At 43.1% G+C, this 19,787-nt stretch overlaps 2 protein-coding genes across 2 annotated transcripts; one reads left to right on the top strand and one right to left on the bottom strand.

The window, feature by feature from the left end:
* Nucleotides 1-1,259: 1,259 nt before the first annotated feature.
* On the bottom strand, nt 1,260-10,892 carry ccdc22 (coiled-coil domain containing 22). The gene is made up of 16 exons (XM_069660184.1): nt 10,480-10,892; nt 10,043-10,220; nt 9,100-9,232; nt 8,515-8,621; nt 7,343-7,427; nt 6,929-7,098; nt 6,143-6,358; nt 5,876-6,046; nt 5,370-5,489; nt 5,172-5,288; nt 4,978-5,079; nt 4,732-4,839; nt 3,287-3,382; nt 3,041-3,100; nt 2,873-2,947; nt 1,260-1,965 (listed from the first exon to the last, which is right to left on the bottom strand). Exons 1-16 carry the CDS (start codon nt 10,527-10,529, stop codon nt 1,852-1,854), a joined length of 1,902 nt encoding a protein of 633 aa, XP_069516285.1. The 5' UTR covers nt 10,530-10,892; the 3' UTR covers nt 1,260-1,851.
* A 1,198-nt stretch (nt 10,893-12,090) lies between these two features.
* On the top strand, nt 12,091-18,640 carry tbc1d25 (TBC1 domain family, member 25). Its single transcript, XM_069660636.1, has 7 exons — nt 12,091-12,209; nt 14,025-14,134; nt 14,220-14,374; nt 15,735-15,862; nt 15,951-16,139; nt 16,444-16,719; nt 16,839-18,640. Exons 1-7 carry the CDS (start codon nt 12,165-12,167, stop codon nt 18,525-18,527), a joined length of 2,592 nt encoding a protein of 863 aa, XP_069516737.1. The 5' UTR covers nt 12,091-12,164; the 3' UTR covers nt 18,528-18,640.
* The last annotated feature ends 1,147 nt before the right edge of the window (nt 18,641-19,787 follow it).

Below are 19,787 nucleotides of genomic sequence, written 5' to 3'. Positions count from 1 at the left end.
CCCAGCCATGGAGGTGATGCTGATGTTGTCCCTGATGTGTCTTGTTGCACATGAAGAACACCACATGGAGATGTTTACAAGGTTAGACACATGATTTTCACTGGAGGGGGTCTTTAAACAGAAAGCTTACCTTCAACCCCGATGGCACCCCGACACTGACGATACTCACACCAATTAATCCAACCCCAGCCTGCAGCCAAGATTAACGTTGATGCATGCACACTTTGCAGTACAGGCCCGAAAACTTTGGGTAGATTTTTCAGAATGTGCATAAATTTTTACAGTGTAGAGCACCATGACACTGTGCATGTACGGCCGAGACACAGCATGGTGCAATGGCAGACACAGCGGCAGGATGAGTCAGGATGTGGTTAGACTTTACGTTCTCTGCGCTTCATATCAAATAAAGCTCAGCCGTAAATCTTTGTTTGATATTTGGCCTTCTGTGTGTTCAACAAGCGGAGTGGAAGTGTGACGATGCATCTTTCTATGGGAATAGTGCGCCCTTTCAGGAAACAGGAAAGCACTGCACCACTATACTTTTTGTTGCTCAGGGTGCAATCACTAACTACAGATAGCAGTGTGCCACCAATGCACCTGACCACATCTTACAAGACCAACACACCCATGGGAGCACAGATGTGTTGGTCCGTAAAGGGCAGTTACTGTAGGAACCATTTTCAGTTTATCGTTGGCATGTCATTGTTTTGTTTAGACATATTTGTAGTAGGATTATTTTGGACACTTTGGTCAGCAGTAGATGCACGGGGGGGTGTATATAGGGGCACCTGTGACAGGGAGAGGTAGGCGCAGGTAGGGGGAGTACAAACAGTTCTCACCAGACTGGCGTAAGATTTCACCACTACCTGTGTACTTACGGCAAATGAAAATAAATTACAGTTATGCGGCGCTGTGTGCATTTAGTCCCTATATTTCATTTGTCTCTTCAAATCCTTTCAGTTCTACTCAACTACCACTTTATCTTGTTGCAATCTATTTAATAGCTTTTTGGTCTTTTTAACGACTGCAGTGCAACCTGTTCTCTCTTCTGTCCTTAACCTTCACTTCCTCCAAGTCCTCGTTGAACGTAAGTGACATGCAAGAAGAAAAAGTACATTAAAGAGCATTGCAGCAGCAGCAGTAAAGCCGAGCGTGCCTCAAAATCTAAAACACTGTTCTGGTGCAATAATGAAGCTGTCAGTAGATCCTGTCGTCCTTCAGATCAGAATAAAAGCTTCTCTTCAAGTTTGTAAGGCATCTTTATTTAAGCTGGTACCATATATACAACAATACTTTGCTGATGGGGCTGGACAACATTGTTAATGGACTACATTCAAAAGGCCTCTCACTCAACATACTCAGTTCAAATATAATCATGACGACAGAGCGACTGCTAATGTCTGAAAAGGGTGGACTAATTTCTGTATTAAAAATTCAAAGATTTCATTTTAATCAAGATATCTTATGAAAACATTTCATACATCAATATGAATGACTTTACATTTGAAGAGAAAAGGTGTGACAGCGCCCCCTGCTGTCCAGTGTCGAGTTTCATTCAGGTACAGAGCGATCAAACCAGCGTGTGGACCCTCAGGGAGCAAATCCAGCCACAGAAATCAGTTTGACGGGAAGAATCACCTCCATCCATCCATTCAGGTTGTGCATCAAAATGCCAGGTTAGTTCCATGGTACAAATACAGCTTGGTCTCCAATGGCAAAGAGGGTGGTGTTAATGAACAGCAGTATCTCCAGTGTGAAAACTGGAGTGCTGTTTCAGTCCCGTTCAGGTCCATCTGTGGCTGCAGGTTCATTCAGCCTCAGCAGGCAGAGCAGAGCAGACCACGGCCTCCTTCAGCCTTCTCTCACTTTGGCAGCGAGCGCAGAGTTCTCCTGTCGGATCGCCTTGTAGTCGTCCAGAATCTTCTCCAGGTTAGCCACCGTTTTGTTGCCGTTTTCCGTCTCGATCTGGAGAAAACAGAAGTGAGAAATGTTCTACACTGTGCTGGAAATCTGTGCAGGTGCTGCTGCATCTCAAAACGAATACTGTGAGGTTTAAAACACAATTACTGACAGAAATACTGCAGGTCAAAGGTTGAATTATAGACTGTATGAAAAGATGGATGACGTGACAGCTTCTTTAAAGGGCCAGTTCGACAACTTTCAACCTCAGTTCTATCATGCTATTACGGGGAGCTAATGCCATTATGGTATGAAAAAAAATTCAATTTCGCTCTGTGCTCTGCTTCTCCAATGGGCCCTGGAAAACCTCCACCAGGCTACGTCAAACGTGTCATCTGGCGGAGGCCAGGGAGCTTGCTAAACTACACTTCCTCAATCTAGGACGCCCAACTCTGATTTCATGTCACCCGTATATTAATGTCGTATTTCGGATTCTGTCAGCTCCCATTGCCTGCAGCGAAACGGTAGTATTTCACTCCAGCGTCTCTCGCTGGACCATTCCTTTAAGAGAAAGGGGCGCAATGCATGCTGGGTGTTGTAGGAATGTAGAATGGGTGAAGCTTTGACTGACAGTGGCTTTTTCCAGGGGCGAATCGCTCCTTTAAAGTGAAGCCAAAGCCTCTCTATCGCCCCCTGCTGACTGGCTGCAGTATAGCTCATAAAGCCCGCCTCCTCCATGTTAACAGATGGGACATGAGTCAAACTATAAAATCAAAATACACGTCAAATACATTTTTCTCAAACATGGTTTCTGTCATTATAGTTAGTTCTTATCATGCTGATTTACGTCCAAGTGTGGAGGATCGTCAAAGACACAAGGTAAAGGTGTGTTTTGGGTAGAGGAAGGGGCGGGACGTCAATACAGTGGCCGGAGGACAGTCACAACAGTCATGAGTTAAACTGTGAATCCCACCTGCTCCTCTAGGTCTCTGATCTCTCTCAGGATTGTACCGGTGTCCTCGATGGTTTGGATCAGCTGATTACAATTCTGCAGAACAACGCAAGATGGAAAGATGACGTGTAAAACCAACAGATGAGATTAAATATAGATGAAAGATTTCAGACAAACATGATGACGTACTTCGTGCAGGGCAGCCAGGTACTTGTAGGATTTGCGGACGGATTCATCTTTTTTGGCGTCCTATGACAGAAATAAATAAATTCAACAAAACAAATAAACTAAATATTGAAAACAGAACTTGATTCATTGTGTGAATTAATTTAGCTGCTGTTGATAAACTGTTCCTCAGATGTGAGAAGTTGATGTTATTAAGTTCTTTCACAGAAAAATTAACCAAACAGACAAATAGTACTGATATAAAAAAACCTTGAAGACGAGCTCATCGGTCACAGCGAAGGTCCGGTCCAGTTTCCCCGTCAGGTTGTTGATCTCTTTCTGCAGCTCCTTAGTGTCTGATAGAATCTGGAGGACAGTGAACACAGTGAACGCTCTACTACAACTGAAGTCTGCTGATTTCTTTCCTCATTGAACAAAATACTCGATTGTTCCTTAATCAACTGTATATTCACTTATTTGTAAACAGGAAGTGCTCAAAAGCCACTTCAGTGTCTCTGGTAGTCCTCCTATCCTTATCACTTCAGGTTCTGTCCTTGTTTCTAATTACAGGTCTGTGCAGGAGAAGTTAGTGATGTTCAGTAACAAAAGAAAGTCACATAGATTTGAATTAAACATAAAAGAGAAAAATAGAGAGAGAAGGACAGAGAGAGGAGTTTGTAGAGAGACGGGGAAGGCAGAGCCGGGATGAGGTGCCCTGTCCGGGCTTAGAGCTCATCCCCGCCGGATCAGGCTGTTCAATCAACGTCCCCGTACTCCCTCATGAAAAGGAGGGAAGAGAGGCGAGAGCAAGGAAGATGGGGGGTTAAGGGTAGGGGGTAACCCTGATGATAAGGATAAGCGCTCCCTTGTGCCCTCATCCCAATACTTATAATTAACCTACCACATGACCCTTAGTGGTCACCACAACCCAAGCAGCTTTGCCAACTTCACCACCCCCCTCCATGCTAGCTCTCCCCGCTCATCAAAACCTTCTGCTATCAAATCCTTATATAGAAAATACAATGATTCCTGGTGCCAGCGTTATAAGGAAGGATCTACATCTATCTTTCCAACAGAGCGCTTCTCACACAAATGTTTAGTCCTAGAAATGAATCCACGTTTACATTTTACAGTAATTTGCAACCCCTACTTGTCATACTCTCCAGATATCCGACTATGTTTCTGTCAAACACAGGAAACTTGTTTTTGTTACAGATGAAACCGAGTTTCTGAGTTTGGTGATGTAGAAGAGTAAAAACAGAATTTGTTTAACTCGGATGTATGCATATATTTGTGTGTTTTTTATACTAAGACAGTTTTCACCGTGTTATGATACGTTAAGCAGTAAGAAATGTTTACACTGAGACAGACAGCCTGAGGATCCCAAACCACCTATTTTGCACTTTTTCCGTTTTCAGGAGCCTGTTATGAAAATAGGTCACCTGCTTGTTCCTTTTAAACTTGTTTATCTGTTGCACACCATCTTGTTTGTGCATCTCCCTAATTACATGGTTCTATGAGTCATATGTCTGCAGATATTGACCCTAAAAGTGGCCTCCTGCCTCCTCCTCCCAATGGCATAAAAAATAATCATTTCCTCAAATTCATCCAAAATATACAACAAACTTATTTTTACTCTCACATACTACATAAATAAGGTTTGACCTATATCTAGAGTGTAAAGAAAAACCTCTATCTGATGCTTTTAGATGTACCTTAGTTATTTCCTCTTTCTGTTTCTTGATGTTGCCGACGATCTCGAGGATCCTCTGAGTGTACGCAGAGCGAGACGCATCCTGAGGAAGATTTTCTAACTCTGTGACCTGCATGTGAAGAGAAGAGGCACAAAACAAACCGTCAGACACATGCAGAATGTTCAGGAAACTTTTTGAGCAACTTAAATCTAGTGTAAACACACGTCAACATGATTCCTGCAACAGTGTTAATATATATTATCATACCAGCTGTTTGTACATTTCTTCCTTCTTCTTGGCCTCCTCTGTGGACACCCGGATTTTGTCGTGCAGTGACTTGATTTCTGTCAACTTCCTGGACGACTCCATCTGAGGAAAATGGAAATAAAGGACCAGAATCGAAATGTGCTCTTTAACTGTAACAAACTGAAGTGACAAATCCTTCGAAAGGCACCGCTCACATCCTGGTTGCTGCAGATTTCTTTCAGTCTGCGGTGCTCGTCGATGAGTGGAGCGCGGTGTTTCTCCCACTGAGAGGCCAGGTTCACCACCCGATTGGCACTCGCCTCCACCAGAGCCTGCAGCAGGGAGAACAAACGCAGGTTTGATTTGGTTTCTGGGTTTGATGAGTAATCAGAGATCTCCATCAGCCCTCCTACCTGAAGCTTCAGCAGGTTCTCGTCTGCTTCGGGAAGGAGATCGATTGTTTTCTTCTTCACCTGCATCTTCTCCTCTTTCTCAGAGTTTCCCAGCTCTCTCTGCTTGAACTCATCCAACACCTACACCAGAAACACATCGAGCATGTGAAGCTAAAATCATGCATTAGTGTTCAGTGTTCTTTGGACTTTTGGTCTTTGTGTCTGCTTTTACTGTAGCTCACGTGTTACCTGCATCACTGCACAGAAACAAGAAATCTGTTCCCCAGACTGAAGTGCAAATCAGTGGATTTTAACACTGCTATAGTTATTCCTTTTCTTGCTTTAATTTAGGAGATATTAAAGTGCTACAAATTAAGTTCTTCATTTTTAGCCGCAGTTTATTTACCTTGTAAGTAAATTGAATCAGTGCGTTTCCGTTTACTTGCAGATTCACAGCTTCGTCTATGAGTGAATCATGTCTAGACTTAGTTCAATAGGAGTAGTGGAGGGCTGTGTGTGTGTGTTACCTGTGTGTTGGTGACACTCATGTGCTTCAGGTCTGCTGCCAGCTGGTCGACGTCACTGCAGAGCTGCTGAAACTGCTGCTGAAGAGAAGTCAGCTCCTCCTGCTGACGGAGCTGGATGTCACTCTCTGACTGGGGCCCAGTGGGGAGGGGGCTGGTTACTGGAGCCACCTCCTAGCGGACACACACACACACACACACGGTTAGAGAACACTGCATTACAGTTTTACTGCAGAGAACAGTGCTGTACGTTTGCCTTCTGCTCCTCACCTGAGTGAAGGTGAACTTCTGTGTGTGTGTGAAGTGTGTGCCCTTGGTCAGGATGTGGTCAGAGGGGGCGGAGCCTCTGAAGGCCTGCAGCAGCTCAGACAGGTCAGACGTGGAGCAAGGACCACCAAAGGCACTTTCAGGAGAGGGCAGTGCAGTGGAGCGCAGCTGCTCCTCGATGCGCTTACGCAGCCGGGTCAGTTTCCTGGAGCGATACTCCTGTTCAACCACAGACACAAACAGACACAACCACAGACACACTAATTAACAGAGAACTGCTTGTAATAAACATGTTTATTAGCAAATCATGCAACCTAATATTTCACATGTCTAGAAGTATAGAGAGCTAGAAGGTAGACGGGACTTCTTAAGAGTCATTTGCTCTGCAGGGTACAGCTCTACATGACTCGCCTCGCCTCTTTAGTACAAGACACTTTCCTCGATTCAATTTTCTAATTTTGCAGACAGTCCCCCCTCGGTGTAGTCAGGATTCTGAGCTATTTGTCACAGCAACTCTACATGAACCTGCAGTGACAACTTTTTCAACACCACACAAACACATATCTGCAATGAGCTGGCATTGTTGTTGGATGAATTGAAAAACTGCGGTCGTTATCGATGCTAGCTCTCATATTCAAAAATGCAAGCTTGCGCAGGATTTCCTGCACAAATGAAATGACAATTCTCTCTGACTTGCTGCATTACAGAGGATTAAAAACCCAGCTGGCACAGGTAAACAATCTGAGCCTGTTTGGACATGACTGTGAGGTAGTGAGTGTGAAGACTTGCCTGTGGTGTGAGGCGAGACAGGAGTCCCTGACTGTTCCACTCGTTGTCCCACTCCTGAGCAGCACTCAGCTCAGCCGTGTGCTGCTCCAGTATGGACGCTACCACAGAGGCATGATGGGAAGGCTGGGCGGTCACAGGAGGAAGAACGTCCCGCTGGTAGTCCTTCACCTCTGAAAACACAGAATAAACACACACTTTATTCAAATCCCCTAAGAGAGGCGTGATTCAACCACGTCATCTGTCCTGCATACTTTGACTTTCCATTAAAACAGTCGACTTGTTGCTTGTTCTCACATTTATCCTCCATAAGAGGAATGAATGAGGAAGTAATGAATAACTATTCAGTTGCATCACAAATAAAAGTGTGAAATCAAACAGCATGCATGTGCTGTACATGTGCAGTAAGCGGTCTACCTTTCAGCTGCTTCTTTCCCGGACCTTTAGTGCAGTGTGCTAAACTCAGCGGCTGGACGTGGAAGCTGTGCAATTCTCCTGGACTCTAAACAGAAAAAAGTCTTTCATGTGACACATCATCATAAAAGAGTTAACTTCCTGCATGAAGACGCAGAGATGAAAATCACAATGATTTAATTATTACTGGAAATATCCATAAAACAAGCCCCCTCCTGCTTTCATCTGCTTATGTAATTATAACTACATTTTTAAGAGACTTTTCTTACATAATGCAGCAGCATACACTTCGTCTACAGTCAGTGATTCACATGTTTGGCAGATGACTATGTAACACAATGATTCCCATGAGCTTCAGCTGCCGTAGCTATGGACATTTTTTAAGGAACAAGTTATTTTTAGACAAATATTTTCAGGATGATTCAGTTTGAAGATTGAAAAAAAAAAGTGGAAATTATGAAAAGTGAGCAATAATTTGTCATGGAAAAATGTCAGGCATCAGCAGCTTCTTAAACCGTCCCTTACAGAAACCATCGTCATGTCCGGCAGTAAATGAGTCGGCTGTAAAGTGTAACTTTGTGCACAAGGAAACTGTGTTTTGACAATGATCAGCACATTAATCAATAATGTAAATAATTGTTAGCTGCAGACCCGCACATTTCTGACTAATCGCTGCTTCAGGTTGAGTCAGTGTAAAAGTATTACTGCACATAATGAACATGATATCCAAATACTTTTCTACATCTGACTATATTGTGTTCATTATGTGCAATAATACTTTTCAGGCCATATTTATATTTGTATTCATGTTTATATTTATAGAATGCATAATCACGTGCAATACTTCTGCCTATGCATTAGTGCCGTGTGCAGTATCAGGATTATAACTGTCAATTTAACTGCCACCGTTACTTACTTACTTCCTGTCTACTTTTATAGATGACCATTGTAATATTATTTTTCTTTTGCATTAACCCATACACTTTATATTTTCACTGATGTTTAACTTGTACTGTATTTTTTGGAGCTACCTGGCACTATAATAAAGTTCCGTCTTATCTTAGTGCACTGTTGTTACAGAACACATTGGGTCCTTTTTGAAGGCAACTTTGACTAATACACAGAAGTTTTCCGTGACTTTTTTCAGACATCAAAATACAATATTAAAAGTTTACTTGTGTTTCACAGTTCAGCGGCAGTCTGCAGTTTGGAGGCAGCCAGGGCACGGACAGCTGGGCTTTGATCGCAGTAGCGATGGATCTCTGGAGGACCACCGATTTACCTGCAGGAAGAGAAGGCCGTTTAGAATGAATCATCAAATACATGACAAAGGTTTGCCTGGTCATCTTAAGCAAGCATGAAGCAGAAAAAAAACGACACTCAGAACAGCATTTCCCCATTTCTGTAAGACGGTGTAACTGTGTGTTAATCTGTTCCCGTTATTTACAATGTTTTGTCATTGCTGTTTTCTTATGTAGTTGTCTGGTCACTTTTCACACTATGTCACCAACATTAGGCTCATTATTATCCAGTATTATAGAAGTTTTAATAAAACAGTGATGGATTTTTATGAGTCAAATGTATCCCCTGTGTAAATGTATCAAATGCAACATAATGATACAAACAGGATTATATTATCTTACACAATGACACAAATAACAACACATGTAAGAGTGCGTGTCACCTATTTCTTTCTCTCAGAGGAGAAACGAAACAGTGTGTACGACACACACACACACACTGACAGGTGTTCTTTGTACCTGTTGGCTGGTCTGAGGCCTCTGCACTTTCTCTGGGCAGCTTCTCCACCAGGAACATGAGCAGGGAGCGGATCTCAGGCTCGTTGCTGTACAGAAACGTCTGGTAGCCGATCTCTCCTTTATAACCAATGTCCTGGGAACCCACAGTTTGATATATTAGGAATCTTGCTACAGAAGCTATAGGCGGTGCATCAGTTAGCCCCTTCTAAGTCCTGCTCCTTCAGGCTCTGTGGTCCAATAAGAGTTAAACAAGCTTGGTCAACTTTCCCTTTTCCTGTTAAACCTTGAGAAGCTTTCTGCCAGGCATATCTATGTTAAAAAGGGGGGCCGTACTTTGGATTACAATCGAGCAAGTAATCATAAGCACATCTGAATTTGGCCCCAATATTTCAAAATCCTTGTGTATTTTTAAAGCACTATATCAATAAAATGTACTATAACTTACCTAAAGTGTCTGACTAGAAATGTTCCAAACTGTAACAGCGCTAAAATGCGCTTCTTGAAATGTATTTACAAAGCAAAAGAAAAATATATATGGCTGTGTGGAAAATGTGATAAACTACTTAACTTAAGGTCCACTTACTGCCATTTTCCAGGGCATTCAACCAAATGTCATGGTCGTCCTCCTTGGATAAAGTTTGCTCAGTTATCAACTACGTCTGTCAGCTGTCACTTACAAACACCATCTTATGAGGAAGAGCATAAGATGTGGCTGAAAGCTCCTAAACAACCTAGTTAGTGGACTCCCTTGTAGCCTGCTCTATGCACATTGGATGAATCAATACAATATGTCAATCAGTTAAACATATATTGTACATTAAACTCTCGAGTTTTAAATTGCTTCAGAGTATTTGAACTTTTATAGCCCTGATTAAAAGAGGGCCTATTTGACTTCAGACATCCTAAATGAGTTTGGGTCATAACACAGAAGGAGGTGTCTTACCTGGCAGGCCTGTGCGAGGCTCATGCCCACCCTGAAACGGGCAGACATGCCTGGAGGGAGGGAGGTGGGCAGCCCGCCGCCCAGGCCGGGGTCTATCACTCGGATACATCTGACCACCGCCTCCACTATCAGCTCACTGGTGAACTGTTTGACACTGTCCACCTCTTCGCTCACCTCTCTGTGGGTCACACATCATATACGTACTGTCAGATACACAGATGGTTTCATCTTATTCAGGACATTCCCACATAGTTGGCCTCAAATAACCCACATAATGTTATGTCTCTGATCATATGACAGCCTGCGAGGATCGCATGAATGACTGACAGTAACGTTGCTAACCACCTGACATAACATTAACCAGCTATCATATCGTTTCCATAATACAGTTAGAATTGATGCACAGCTGTACAATAATAAGCTCTATTGGTACTTACGTGCCGACTTGTTTGAGGGCGTGAATCAAAATTTTGTCCACTTCTTCCATTTTGTTTCTGAAGATATGCTTGCTAGCTAACAGGCAGGTTTATAGCAGAGCATCTGATGCTAGCTGGGTTAATTATTGACATTAAGTTAGCTTATATTAGTGTGGGTCTTCCATGGCTGAAAGCAGGCTAGAGAACTAGCTTCCATCTTCTGAGAGCTAACTTAGGAACTAGCCACTAACAGCTAGCAAGACTTCCCTTACAGAAACCATCGTAATTATCCGCTGCAGTGGTAAAATATCCTTTATATAAAATGAACGATTCCGCTACATTCCTCACAAAGTAAAGCTGACCCGGGATAGATTACACCAACGTAACAAATCTGACATTTCTGTCTTGTTCAGTGTGGAAATGAAGTAATGAGGGAATACAGCGGCGGTGTTTGTGGGAGGTAGAGTTTCATCCTGTTCTACTATCGAAAAGGACAAATGGGAAAGGAGAGACCTAGAAATACATTTCCCAGCATGCCCCAGAAGAAACAGTCTCATGACCGGAAAAGTGCTGGATAGTTGGATGGATGTTTAGTTGGGATTGGATGTGAACTGTCACAGTAAATTATACTGCACAGCACATGATCTGATGATTTCCTCTATAAGGGAAACTATTGTTATTACTGTCAAAGAAACCGTTTAAACACAACATTATTTTTTTTATAAACCGTCCTGATGTTTCGCTTCTTGTTCTGTTTTATTAATACATTTCCTCTGGGATTTTTTCTTTGTTTTCATGAAATCATTTGATGGTACTTTACTGTTATCCAGTCTAAAAACCTCTATTATGAACATAATCTGATATGTTTATAACTCAAGTTATAACCAGCACACCGGCAGTTGAAATATGGTTGCTCCTGGTTTAAATTGCCATTTTAAATTTTGAAAAGGATTCAGATTGTTCAAGCAATTGCTGAAATATTTCCTATATGTGATTATGCTAACATTGCAAATTGTCCATCAAATTTTGCATCCAGCCCTTTCTACTAGCTTGGGACCCATACGATACAATTCATAAACATTAAACTTTGGAGTGCTTAACATTTCAAATTGGTTGTAAATTTCATATCTTGCCTTATTTGTCAATCTGAAGCCTTTTATTTCCTTAAAAAAATGCTTCTTACACTTTAAAGCAACAGTGTTAAAAATGTAGTAATACAGGCTGATGGTATTTTTCTGCATTATGAATATTTGAACTTTTACGACTCTATGTAAATTTGGTTGATTGTGATTGTGTCCTTTTACTTGAGTGCGTTTTTGAATACAGCCGGTGCTAAAACCAAATAAGAAGAAACAAGGAGAAGACGAAGAAGAAGAAGAAAAGAAGAGGAGGAGGACGAGGACGAGGGGTAATAAGAAGAAAATGATTGAAGTATTGTCCAGTAGGTGGCGGCAATGCGACATATTAGAAGGAACCACCTGTTAAATCAACAAAGAAGAAGAAATCGTGTATACATGTATGTCCAGTAGATGGCGGTGTTGCAGCTGTAACCCCTCCGTTAAACAGGAGCAGAAGAAGATCACGAAATAGAGGAACTCGGCTGGTGCTTATGGTTCTACCCCCCATCATGTTATTGACCACCATGTCGGTGTAGAAGGAAAACAAAACTCAGAACAACCATCCGGATCCGAAACGGAGTCTTTAACATGGCCGGCGAGGAGGAGAGGGGGGTGGTCCGCGTCAAAGTCAAGGTATGATGTTTACGGTTTGGTTAACAAATAGTCTGCCAGCGACTGCTAGTTAGCTAGCAGCCCCGTTATCCCGGTTATTGAATTGTCTGCTTAATGTAAGCAAACTGTCTCTGAAAACACACACGTCGACAGGTGAACACACCTTTGACTCTGGCTATGTAACGTTGTGTTTGTACAGAGCGTCTCCACCTTAACACGGGTATTTAACCGTTTTGTTTACCGCCAGCATTGTTGTTGTTGTTGTCGCTGACTGCAGCCTGTGACAGCCGAGGGAGTTAATCAATAATGTTACCTGTTATTATGACCGAGTGTAACAGCTACTTCAAACTGACACTTTGGCAATCCTCTTGTATAAACCATTATCACTATCCAACCTAACAGCAGTGAGCCCTCACAGACTTGAGTTGACGTCACCTGCCTGTTCAGCATTTGCGTGCGCGGATGCGCGCAGCAGCAATTCGTGACGTCATATGTTACCTGAAGTGGAGGGTTTTTTTTTGTGGCCTCTGCTCTCTACTCATTATGACTCATATTTGTTATTTAATCGATGTGATATATGTAGCAAAATGGTAAAAGTGTGCTCAATCAGATGAGAATATATCTCATCATCATTGTGATGAGATAAACATATTATTTTGTCTATACACTGTTTCATTTGTGGTCCAAAATGACATTTAGAAGCTAGCAGGTTAAGCAAATAAAAAAAAAAAAGTTATTTAACTGTTCTTTTTACACAAAGTCTATACAGGACCTCATGTGACGTATGAAAATAGAACAAAGGTAGTTGTTTTGTATAGGTAAATATTGGTGTCGAAAATACGTTTTTAAACATCATAATAATAATTTCAGCCACAGCACACCGGAACTAAAACCTGGACGACATCTCTGATGACAGCTCACAAAACATAGTTGAGCTGCTACTAAGGATTATTGTCATTCTCTATTAAGCTAAATTATTTCCGAATAAATGGATGAAGGTGTCTGTTTGATGATTTCCCAGAGCCAAAGGTGTTATTTAAAGACTTTCAGTTGGAGATAGTCTAGTACGCAAAGATTTTCAGTGTAAAACAAGGCGTGATAAAGAGGGATGTCCTTACACTCAAGAAGCTGGAACCATGTAATGTTTATCATTTTTCTTTCAACATATGTAAACAATTAATTGATTTAAAAATAGTTGCCAATAATGTTTCTGTTGTTTTTATAGTTTTTTCAAGGAACCAATTGTGTCAGATTTTAAAATACAGATTTTGTTTGGTTTTTTTGCTTACTTTTGTGGGTTAGAAAAATATGTATTATTGGATTTTAGTTCTGGTCCATTTGCTGGTCATGCTGGCTCTTTAAAAATGAACCCAGAGTTATGTTACACAAACTCACATATTTGTTGACTGTCATCGTCGATCATCAGAGCGTCTTTAGGACCCCTGACAAAAATCCATGCATCACTTTGATGTTTCTGTCTGATGTGTATATTTAGGTTGTTTGGTGTCAATAAGCACCCTCGAGCCCAAATGATTAGAAGCATTTTCAGTTTATCTGACTGCTAACGTGCCGCATGTTATGAATAACAACTACAAGTCAGACACAGTCTAGGTTTGGTTTGTCAGCTCCACGGTTTGATTGACAGCTGTCGCACCAGTACATGAACGATACTAACCGGGCAAAACTAGGCGAATCGATACTTTATGGTGCAAGAAAATAGAATAAAATTGAGACTGTTGTTTTTGCCACTTCCTTCCATGTCTTTCCCAAATCATCATGATTGTTTTTATGTTGTTGTTTTATGATATTTTTAAGATTGTGATGTAATGATTTCAGAAATGTGACGGCGTGCTTCCGGTGGAGTTTCGCTCGTTTGCTGTCGATCCTCAGATAACATCACTGGAGGTCCTGCAGCACATACTCATCAGAGCCTTTGATCTGAACGGGTAAGTATAGACACAAAGGCTTTTGGAGTTTGTCCCAACAGCAGCCCCACTGTGTGTGTCAGCATTTTCTTTTTTTTCAAACTAGGAAGCGGAATTTCGGGATCAGTTACCTTTCTCGAGACCGGAGCGGAGCTGAAATGTATATGTCTCTGCTGTCCGACTGGGATTTGGATGTTGCCTTTCTCTCTGCAGCTAAACCACATCTGCAGCTCAAGATGGACGTCAAGCCTGCAGAAGACAGTAAGAACATGTTTAGTTTATCCTTAAAGCAACAAACAAGACATCAAATATTAGAGGAGGAAATGCAAAATGTTTGGAGGTCTCGATATATCACAGAGAAATGTTGTCTTCCCTTTATATATCATTGTGGAGGATACATTACACATTAATTTAAAGTAGCTAACATATTGCATTTACTTAGCATATCACAAATCTAGATCTACTGACTAGGGTACATACATTCACATAGAGGGATTAAACGAAGTACAAAAATGAATGGTGTGAATAAAACAACAAAATATGTTATAGCTTGTAGAGCCAAAGATGAGCACATGCTCTGCCTTTGCTCAAACATTTGTAATTAAATTTGATCACAACTTATTATAAATCATTTCTATTTAAACCTCTTAAAATCTCAATGTATCCCCCTCTTTGCTCCCTCCCTTCGATTGTCTTTTTTTAACCCCGTTTCTTTTAAGATATAAAATTATAATTGGATCTTAATTTATTGTTTAACCTCTCTTTGTTCTTTATTTTCACCCCTAAAATACAGATTCAAAAGATAGTCAAATTAACATAATGTGGGTTACTATATATCCTAGTTGATGGATATTAAATAAATGTACTTGTTCACCTGCATACAGTCCATATCTACAGGCGAGTGTGTGACTTGTTCCCTGTGAATGAGATTTTCCTCAAAGGGATCTGATTTAAAAACTACACATATTTTTGAAACGGTGTACATTTTGGATATACAACACCTGATAAGACAGGTGATGATTTGGGACATTGTTATTAACTTATTAAGGGTGATGTTTTTGTTTCCAAGAGTGAAATGTGAAGTTGGAAAGACCAGGGGAAAGTGCAGAAGGTCCAGTTAATATACAGGATGGATGCTAGACCTAAAACTGTTGTTGAAAGTGATGCCATGTTTAAGAGAGGATTACACAAACTGTTGTGCATTGAGTGGGATGTCTTAGAGGAGATGGACATAGAAATATAAATAGCACCAAAAGGCATTTGGATTGTGTATCCAGGAGAACAGTGTCAGAAAACGTTGTATTACAAACCCCTCAGCAAGTTTACTTTTCAGCAGCTGGGATTTACACGGTTTAGAGTGGAAGAGTTTTATAGTGAGAATAGAGTTCCGTTCAAAGATACCCTCCTGTCTCAGACTGCTGAAGCCTCCCATTCTACAAGTTTATTTTGTTCTCCATCACTTACATTGTAAGAGCATTATGAAGGCATTTATTAATGGTCACAACAGAGGAAACTTTCACTGCAAGCAAAACCTGTTTAATGATGTGCACCTGAATATTGTTTTCAGACAGACAACAGAAAACAGACGATCGTTCAATCTGCGTCTTCTCTTTACCTGCAGGTCCTGTGATGGAGGACTGGGACATCATCAGCCCCAAAGACGTGATTGGCTCCGAGCAGCTTCTCGCAGAAAGGACCAAGTCTTTGGCGTCTGCAGCTCTTCCTTTCACCCAGTCTCTGCTGTCCCAGGTTCCTTCTTTAATCTTCATCGTACAGTTTCTTTTACCTGTTGCGAGTCGGGGACTTTGCTTATGCACTTTGTCTTGCTTGTGTTCAGGTGGGCAAGACCCTGACCAGAGTCCAGCAGGCCTTCAGCTGGAGTTATGGGGAGGAGATCAAGCCCTTCAAGCCCCCTCTGACCGACGCTGAGTTTCACAGTTACCTTAACGGACAGGGCCAGCTGACACGGCCTGAGGAGCTCAGACTGAGGATCTACCACGGCGGTGTGGAGCCATCACTGCGAAAGGTGGAGCCCCCGTGTTCTGTTAACCCTTCATATAACAATCCCATGTTCCTGAGACTCCCAAACAATATGCTGGATGCAAGTTCAATAGCTGTGTCTCAATTCAGGCGCTGCATCCTTCAAAGCACGCAGTCTACGAAGGCTGCTTCCTTCTTAGCCTGTGTACTACTTCCACTTCTCATAAACATCTGGTCTATGGACCAATTCAACTTTATCTGGAATGATGTGTTTGTCACTGCCGGTTCTTGTTGAATCCTAGTCCTAACACATCAACTTAAAAAACTCTGCCTTTTTCTCCTGTTGTCAGGTTGTGTGGCGGTACCTCCTGAACGTCTACCCTGACGGACTGAGTGGACAGGAGAGAATGGACTACATGAAGAGGAAGACGAGGGAGTACGACCAGCTGAAGAGGGAGTGGAACGCCCGGGTCACCCACGAGGACCTCGAGTTCATCCGTGGGAACGTTCTTAAAGACGTCCTGAGGACGGACCGGGCTCATCCGTACTACGCCGGCTCAGAGGACAGTCCACATCTGACGGCTCTCACAGACCTGCTCACCACGTTTGCCATCACACATCCACAGGTGTGTAGAGGTGTTCGATTAGTTGTCACGTGCTCTTGTTAGTGTGGTGGTTCAATAGCAATGAATAAAATCCAGTGCTTGCTTACTTTAGACCTCTGTAACTTTGTGTTGTGTTTCAGATCTCGTACTGTCAAGGCATGAGTGACATCGCCTCCCCTATACTCGCTGTTATGGACAACGAGGCTCATGCCTTTATTTGCTTTTGTGGCATCATGAAACGCTTGGAGGGGAACTTCCGGCCTGACGGGCAGCTCATGTCCGTCAAGTTCCAGCATCTGAAGCTGCTTCTGCAGTACTCGGATCCTGAGTTCTACTCTTACCTGGTGTCCAAAGGAGCTGACGACCTCTTCTTCTGCTACCGCTGGCTGCTTCTGGAGCTCAAGCGAGAGTTTGCGTTTGACGATGCGTTGAGAATGCTTGAAGTTACTTGGAGTTCTCTGCCCCCGGATCCTCCTGAAACCGAAGTGGAGCTTCTGGGACCCCCACAGGAGGCCGAGGAAACGATGTCCTGCAGAGACAAGGACAAGAGTGTTGAGAATTGCCTCGGGGATGACAAGGTACAAAAAGAGAAGCAGCGTAGGCGACACATGCTGAGGCCTTCTAGAGAGGAACCAGATGAGAGCAGGGATGCTGTCATAGAAGAGAAAGAAAATGTAAAGGGAAGCGAAGGCAGTGAATGTCACGCTCCTCACGCGACCACGGAAAAGGCCCGCGAGCGGGCTACTCCGTTCGAGAGGCAAACTAGTTTCGGAGAGTTTAAATACTACACAGCCCGCAACGAGGACAGCTTTGATATGGAGGACGCTGAGCAGCCACAGGGCATGGTGGTTCCAAAGTCCTTAACAAGCATCCGAAGCCGCCAGTCCACAGTTGACAGTGAGGAGGACCCAGGGGAGCGAACGCCTCTCATAAAAAACTGTGAAAATGGTCTCTCTCCAATGTCATCGCCTCCTCTCTTTCCTAGTGGCCTTCCGAGCTGGAAAAGTGGCCCCTCTGTCTCTCCCACATCTTCAGCTTCCCCCTCCAGCTGGCCCGGTGCTTCTCCAGACTCTCCTCCGAAATCCACATCCCCATCCACGACCAACGGAAGAGAGTCCTTTCTAAGAACTGTCCCCAAAGTCTTGACCTCCTCTGCCCAAGTGCTCAGCAGTATAGGGATCAACTCCCCTACGACCCCCACGTTAAAATCATCTGTTGCGTCTCCTTCCCACACTCAGAGTCGATCCCTTCTCTCCTCACCCATCTTGTCGTTTGGAAGAGGCCCCTCGCTGTCTGGCAGCAGGTTGTCTTCCAGTAATCTCCCTTCACCTGGCAACAAAACGCCCAGCACCACAGCTAACACGCCCGGCTCTACAAAAGCCGAAACCACCAGCATTAAACCGTGCTCCCTGCCGCCTCCTCAGGAGTTCGGCAAAGGCAACCCCTTCATGCTGTTCCTGTGCCTGTCCATCCTGCTGGAGCACAGAGACCACATCATCAAGAACAGCTTGGATTACAACGAGCTGGCCATGCACTTTGATCGCCTCGTGCGGCGCCACAACCTGAGCAGGGTGCTGCAGCGAGCCAAGGCCTTATTCGCGGACTACTTGCAGAGCGAAGTGTGGGACTCGGAAGAAGGGGATGAGGTCAGCTCGGACTCTCCCACGACAGCTACGGCTGCTCCACTCTCCCCTTCTTCCAGCATCTCTGCCCGGCCCATTTACAGCCCTCTAGCGTCGCCTCAGGCATCATCTCCGAACTCAACCTACAACCTCGCAACCACCATTCCCTCCCCGACAGCTCCAGTTGCAGTTTCTCCCACTTCCTGATTCCCTCATGCATTCATCCCACCCTCAGTGAACTCCTTAGTAGACTGTTTGTGGCCCGTTGGAGGTGCAGAACTTTTTAGACAGCCTCCCGCTGGACTGCTTATAATCTTCTCATTCTGTATATGCTTGAATACATATATTCCTTACGTCTGTAGTCATCGCAATGTTTTACTTTTTCATTATTATTTCAACCTGTTTGTTGTGTGTCTATGAAGAAGGGATGGAAGACCTTACTTGCTCATCGTTTTCCTCCGAGGTTGCTGATGCATGAGATGTTGAACCTGTGATTCAGGTGTTTGACGGTCAGTTTAGCCGTTTGTGTTTTGCCAGAACCAACAAAAGCCACTTAGTGCATTTAGCCTGTGTTGCCCTCTTTATTAACTTTGTTTACAAGCTCATGTTTATGTCCATTAAGCCACAGAAGTGTCTTAACTGAAGAAGTCAAGTTACATTCGATGAAATCATGGAAACATCCAGACTGATGTGTTGAAAGGGTTCAGTTGCTGTTGTTTATAAAGGATGAAGGACTTTTACAGAAACAAGACAAAGCCAGCACACGTGATATACTTACCTGTCCCTCATTATTAACCTTAAATGGTAAATTAATGATTAATTTAGAGCGGGGGTCTCCAACCGCGCTCCTGGAGAGCTGCCTTCCTGCAGTTCTTTGGTTTCTCTGTTCTCTAACACACCTGATTTGAATGATCTGCTCGTTATCAACCAACTGAAGCGTCTCAGGGGATTGATAACGAGCGAAACATTCGAATCAGGTGTGTTACAGTCCGGAGAAACCTAAAACATGCAGGAAGGCAGCTCTCCAGGAGCAGGTTGGAGACCCCTGCTTTAGAGAGTGTAAAAACATCTGCTCGGTGCTCCCTGACAGTGTGTGAAAATAAGAAGTAGCTCAGCTGCATAAAACGTTAAAAAAGGACCCAAATACATGTGAAATAATTGTGCTTATCATGGAGTATTATTTATCAGCTTCATAGATGTACAGAGACGAGAGGAAAGCTGCAGTAAAACTAGATACAATTCAGTCCCCCTAATGCATAATGCTAATTACCTACGGCTAACATCTGCAGCATTACTGCTCTTATAAACAGACTGAACAGAAATCTAGTGCTGCAAACTTTACCTTCTGTTCGAGCAGACTTCAAAGCCTGGATTACACCAGCATTTACAGCAACGAAACCTTTATCAGTCAATGAAGACCGTTTTTACACTTCGATGCTTCTGAACACGAGTGGACAGTCGAGGCAG

The sequence above is a fragment of the Semicossyphus pulcher genome, unplaced genomic scaffold (genome assembly GCF_022749685.1).
Source record: "Semicossyphus pulcher isolate SPU_LCO1_2020_fin unplaced genomic scaffold, fSemPul1.0.p SCAF_13, whole genome shotgun sequence".
In the NCBI taxonomy this organism is placed as follows: domain Eukaryota; kingdom Metazoa; phylum Chordata; class Actinopteri; order Labriformes; family Labridae; genus Semicossyphus; species Semicossyphus pulcher.
Note: the sequence above shows the minus strand (reverse complement) of the source record. Positions and strands in the feature narration are given on the sequence as shown.